We start from the raw sequence: 6,254 nt of genomic DNA on the forward strand, positions 1-6,254 counted from the left end.
GCCATTCTATTGGGCTTAGATGCCTGGGGTCTAGTTGGGCCATCTGAACATAAGTGTTTGGACTAGGAAACATTAATAGGCCTCATGGTAAGGTCCATGTAATGTTTTGGGACGAATTTGGAAAATTGGGCCATGTTTGGGCCTTGGATGGTTAGTTGGTTATTTTGGGCCTTTTGGATTGTAGGTTTGGGCCTTAGTCTTGGACCAAACTAGGTAAGGGGTAAAATCATCTTTTTACCCAAAATATGGATTGATAGTTATAGTTTGGAATCCAATTGTTCATTGGGTGTTATTTGATATTGATAGCTCGTGGATTTGTCGGACCAGTAGCTAGAGATTTATCAGTGTGATTCAGCAGTGCGAGGTGAGTTTTCTCACAGTGTTTAGCGGGTCAAAGGCACCAATTTTGGCCCATGGTTTTTCTATGTTACGTTGCAAGGTGACTGCTTGACTCTTTCATGTGTTATGTACTTGTATGCTTACCGGGCGGGGCGGAGATCATATTGTATGCTATGTATCTTTGTGATTATTGGACGTATATGCGTTTATTTGATATATGTTATGTGGTATTTTAGGGAACTCACTAGGATTTGTGCTTACGGTTTTCAGTTTATGTTTCAGGTACTTCTAGTTGCAAAGGGAAGGGCTCGGGATGATTACATGGCACATACCTCCTCATTCCGCATTTTCTTGATTTAATATGATATGTCATGATGATTGATACATTTGTTTATCTAGATTTGTATGACAATGTTTTGGAAAACTGGTTTTTATAAATTTTAATAATGAAATTTTTAGGTCTTATTTTTGGGACGTTTGAAGTTGGTATTAGAGCCTTATTTTGAGGGATTCAGACATACTCTTGGGTGTGTCTGAACTCAAACTAAGGAAGTGGTAAAGTTTTTTAAAAAGAAATATTTTTAAGAAAACAGTTTTGTAAAACAAGAAAGGGTCTGGTGCAAGTAATCAGTTGAGCTCACGTAAGTTTTTCCAAAATACCTATATATGTTATTTGATATGATTTGATGTGTGAATCTGTGAATCACATGCTAGTTAGGGCTAATGATCTGCTCAATTTTTGCTTGTTAAAATGCTAGGAGTGATGCCTTTGTATGCCTATTGTATGAGCTTGTAGACTTGCATGCCAGTACTGATCAGTCAATGATAGGGTGGCCTGATTAGGTGATGCTTGATTCTGGTTACTTGATGCTCGAATGCTGCTTGCTTTGTACTTTTAGGAGTTCTTGCTAACTTCAACTAACGAGTAAGAGAATATGCTAACTTATATATTATGGGAAGTAAATAATTTTCGAAAGTTCGGTTTTAACTTTATTGCATAGCTCTTGTTTGAGTCCAAGCTTTGTAGTGTGAGACCTCTCATTCAAATAATTATCTAGTTTTAGTGATATGTAATTGTCTTCGTGAGCTAGTTAGAGGGAGTTAGTGGGAGTTCCTTCTGTAGCTAAAGGCGGAGAGTGCTATGGAGTTTGCCCTTGGAAAACCTAGGATGAGATCTTGTGCTGGAAGCCTTATCTGTGAGGGGAAGTTGTATGGGTATAAAGTGACTTGGTGGAGTCAAGGAAATCTTTGAGGAAAGTACGGATAGATGTGGAAGGTAGTATGGGCCCGTATACTCGAAGCAGAGGATCCGTACTCGAATCAATGAGAGCTACGATGAAACCAAGAAGCTTATGAGTTGTGATCCCTATATATATATATATATATATATATATATATATATATATATATATATATATATATATATAATGGTGCGTATTTTGATGGTTTATATGGTCTATTTTCAGTATGGTGACATTACGAGGCAGACCTATTGACAGTTCTGGTGCTGGTGAGGGCTCAGGCTCAGGTTCTGGAGCCGAGCAGCTAGATGATAAGACAAAGGAGTTCATTACGTCTAAAGTTACATGCTGCATTCTCGAGCAGACTCCTGTGATCTTCGGTACGATCATGGAGAGTATTGTGGAGTTACTAGAGGAGCGTTTGGGTTCTTTCTGTACTAAGAAGATGACCTTGATGGGGGGACGCTCCTTGTCCTTCAAGGAGTTCCGGTCTTGTGGAGCTCCAGAATATCACATGGCGAAGGAACCGATAGGGAGCCAGAGGTGGTTATCAGACATTTCTAACAACTTTTGCACTAGTAGTTTCCCTGATCAGGCAAATATTAGGCTTGCCTCCTGTGTTTTGAAGGACAGGGCACAAAATTCGTAGGAGGAGGTTGTGCGCTCAGTGGGTGATGATGTTGCTGACTCGATGACCTAGGATGATTTTGTGACCAAGTTTAGGGCTGCGTTTGCACTGTTGATTGAGTTGAGACAGTTGGCACAAGAGTTTAAGGATCTCCGCCATACTACTGACACGGTGGCTGAGATCACTGTTATGTTCCGGGAGAGGGCACTTTTGGTTCTGCAGTATGTTGCAGACGAGGAGATAAAGAAGGCCCAGTATGATGAGATGTTGAAGAATGAAATTTGACAGTTTGTTAGAGAATCCAACTGCAAGACGCTGGAGGATATGATTGCACGAGCCAGGGAGAGGGAGATTGATCTTCAGATGGAGAAGAAGAGGAATTCTAAGTATGTGCCGAGTGCTGAGGGTTCGGACAAGAGGCACAAGGTATCTGATTCTAGATCGAGAGGCCATCAGGTTCGTAGCATTGTGGAAAGTGTGTCAAGGTATACGAGGGGGTGTACAGGGTACGTGGTTCTGGCTACTTCAAGTGCGGGTGGACTAGTCATATTAGTAGAGATTGTACTGCTACCACCAGCACCCCGATGTCGGATCTGATTTACTTTCATTACAATCAGAGGGGACACAAGAAGTCCCATTGTACGAGTTTCGCTGCAGCAGGACCGGTGTCAACACCCGCTCCTACCACTCTTCCGATTACTGACGACCGCCAGAGTCGGGCAGATGCACCTGTGGTGAAGAGCGGGGCTTTCCAGTTGATATCCGAGGAGGCTCACACAGCTCCAGATGTGGTAATGGGTATGTATCATTTCCTTATCAGTTTAGTTATATTGATTTGCTGCTTATATTTATGTGTTTTATTTTAGGTCTGTTCCTTGTGAACGGTATTTCTGCATTTTTATTGTTTCATTCGAGGGCTACCCGATATTTTGTATGAGTTGCGGTTAGGAAGAGATTTGCTAGAGCTCCGGGGGAGCTAGATTTTCCACTTGATGTTGAGATTGCTGATGATAGGTCTGATCGGGTTGCGAGAGTTCATCAGGATTGTATTCTTTAGTTGTTCAGTGAGCAGTATTTGGTGGATTTGGTTCCTATTTCGTTGTGTGGGAACAAGGTTATCATGAGCATGGATTGATTGAGCCCTAATGGGTTAGTGATCGATTGTGAGAAACAATTAGTAGGGGTTCAGACCTCGAGTGGGGAAGAGTTAATGGTACATGGGGTGAGATCTCAACATGGGTCGATTTCCTGTTCAGCAGCGAGGGCCAGACGCTATTTCCAGCAGGGTTGTTCTGGTTATGTCGCCTTTGTCATGGATACCCGGGATAAGGGTAAGGCGACCATGGATGATGTGCCGATTGTGTGGGACTACCCTAATGTGTTTCCACAGGATTTGCTCGGGGTGCCTTCGTAGAGCCAGGTTGAGTTCAGGATTCATCTAGTTTCGAGTGTGGCTCCGATAGCCAAAGCATGATATCGGTTGGATCCTCCTGAGATGCAGGAGTTTTATATACAGCTACAAGAGCTGTTAGACAACGGATTTATTCGAGCGAGCAGTTCACCTTGGGGAGTGCTGATCTTGTTCGTGAAGAAGAAGGATAGGTCACATCGTATATGGATCAACTACCTGGAGCTGAATAAGGTAACAATGTAGAACTGTTATCCACTCTTGAGAATTGATGATATTTTTGACCAGCTTCAAGGTGAATCTTGGTTCTCCAAGATTGATTTGCGATCGGGTTATCATCAAATGCGGGTAAAGGATGAGGATGTGCAGAAGACAACCTTCCGGACTCATTATGGTCATTACGAGTTCGTGGTGATGCCTTTTGGGCTCATCAATTCTCCAGCTGCATTCATGGATCTTATGAACCTCGTGTGTAGACTGATGCTGGATTGGTCTGTGATTGTTTTCATCGATGATATCTTGGTTTTTCCAAGACTCGGGAACAACACGAGGAGTACTTGAGGAAAGTGATGGAGACTTTGAGGATGGAGAGACCTTTCACAAAGTTCTCGAAGTGTGAGTTATGGTTGTGTGAGGTGTAGTTTCTAGGGCACCTTGTCAACCAGAAGGGTATTCTGGTCGATTCGGCTAAGTTCGAGGTTGTGATGTACTGGGAGGTTCTGAGGTCTCCATCTGAGATTCAAAGTTTTCTTGGTTTGGTGGGTTATTATCGAAGATTCATCCAAGATTTCTCCAAGATAGCTGTTCCTTTGACTCGATTGACCAAGAAGACAGTTACATTTCATTGGGGACCTGAGCAACAGACATCTTTTGAGACTTCGAGACAATGGATGTGTGAGGCGCCGATTCGAACCCTACCAGAGGGCGTTGATGATTTCAAGCTCTACTGTGATGTTTCGATTACACGATTAAGGGTAGTGTTAATGTAGAGGGGTCGTGTGATCAGTTACACTTTGAGGCCGTTGAACCCTCATGAGGCAAATTATCCAACACATGATTTGGAGTTGTGGGCCATGGTTTTTTCCCTTAAGATTTTGCAGCATTACAACTAAGGGGCCCGTTGTACTATTTACACGGATCAGAAGATCCTGAAGTATTTGATGGATCAGCCAAATTTGAACGTGAGGTAGCGTCGATGGTTGGATGTGATGAAGAATTATGATTGTGAGATGCTTTACCACCCGAGGAAAGACAATGTGGTGGTTGATGCTCTTAGCCGCAAGGAGGTTATGGCTCCGATCGTAGACATAAGTTTGAGGATGACCGTGATTACTCTGTTGTTGGAGCAGATTCGTGAGGCACAGGTCGAGACTATGAACGAAGAGCACCGAAAGAGTGAGCACATTGTGGTTCATGTGGCTTCTTTTGATTATGATAGTCATGGATCGTTGAGTCTTCATCAACGAGTTTGGGTTCTGTATTGGGGTGGTGTACACCAGATTCTGATGGAGGAAGCACACAATTCGAGGTTCTCCATCCATCCTGAGGCGAAGAAGATGTATATGGATCCCGAGAAATATAATTTGAGGATCTCCATCCATCCCAGGGATGTGGAATGGTATTTGGAGCGGTGCTTGACTTGTAGAAAAGTAAAGGCTGAGCACCAGCGACCTCACCACAAGATGAAGCTATTGGAGATTCCCGTTTGAAAATAAGGTGATATTACCATGGATTTTATCACAAAACTACCCATGACTGCACGTAGTGTAGATTCAATTTGAGTCATCGTGGATCATTTGACCAAGAGCGCGCATTTTATCCCGATTCAGGAGAGTATTTATGCAAAAAAATTTGGCCAAGATTTACATCAGGGAGGTTTTGGTACACCTTGGGGTGCCGCTATCAGTGGTTTCTTACAGAGATGTCCAGTTTATGTCCAGGTTTTGGAAGAGGTTCCATGATGAGTTGGGTACTTGTCTCTATTTCAACACATCTTTCCATCTGCAGACTCATGGTCAGAGTGAACAGTCTATTCGGACCATTGAGGATATGATGCAAACGTGTGTTCTGGATTTCAGTGGGAGTTGGGATACGTATCTTCCATTATCAGATTTTTTGTATAACAACAATTATCACGCCAACATTGATCGACGTCATTTCGAGATGCTCTACGGGAGGAAGTGTAGGACCCTGATTTGTTGGGGCGAGGTCGGTCAATGGGTTATGGGGAGTACCGAAGTGGTACTCAAGACCACTGAGCTAATTTAGCAGGTTAGGAGCATGCTCCAGACAGCTTCGAGTCGGCAGAAGAGTTATACCGATAGGCTGTAAGTCCCTAAAATGCCTGCCTATCAATCAGATCCGTTTGATGGTGCGGAATCCCAATCAAACGGATGATGTAAGATCAAATAGAAGAGAATGAGAAGAAGAATAATATGAATCTCTGTATGAATTGATTAGAATTAAAGTTCCAGATACAAAAGATTCACACACACAAAATGCTCTCTAGTTTCTCTCTTCTCTCGTTCATCAATCCCTACTCCTCACCCTAACACCTATATATATACAAGGGGAACATGGGCCGGAGAACATGGTCCGTAAATGGGTTTACGGCCGTAAACTCAACCGTTAACCACAC

The 6,254-nt window shown here is 42.9% G+C and overlaps 1 protein-coding gene across 1 annotated transcript; it reads left to right on the plus strand.

The window, feature by feature from the left end:
• The first annotated feature begins 4,824 nt into the window (after positions 1–4,824).
• LOC145064133 (uncharacterized) lies at positions 4,825–5,325 on the plus strand. The gene has a single exon (XM_079011642.1). It carries the CDS (start codon positions 4,825–4,827, stop codon positions 5,323–5,325), a length of 501 nt encoding a protein of 166 aa, XP_078867768.1.
• The last annotated feature ends 929 nt before the right edge of the window (positions 5,326–6,254 follow it).

Source organism: Lactuca serriola, chromosome 7 (assembly GCF_051521515.1).
Source record: "Lactuca serriola cultivar US96UC23 chromosome 7, Lser_US96UC23_V15, whole genome shotgun sequence".
NCBI lineage: Eukaryota > Viridiplantae > Streptophyta > Magnoliopsida > Asterales > Asteraceae > Lactuca > Lactuca serriola.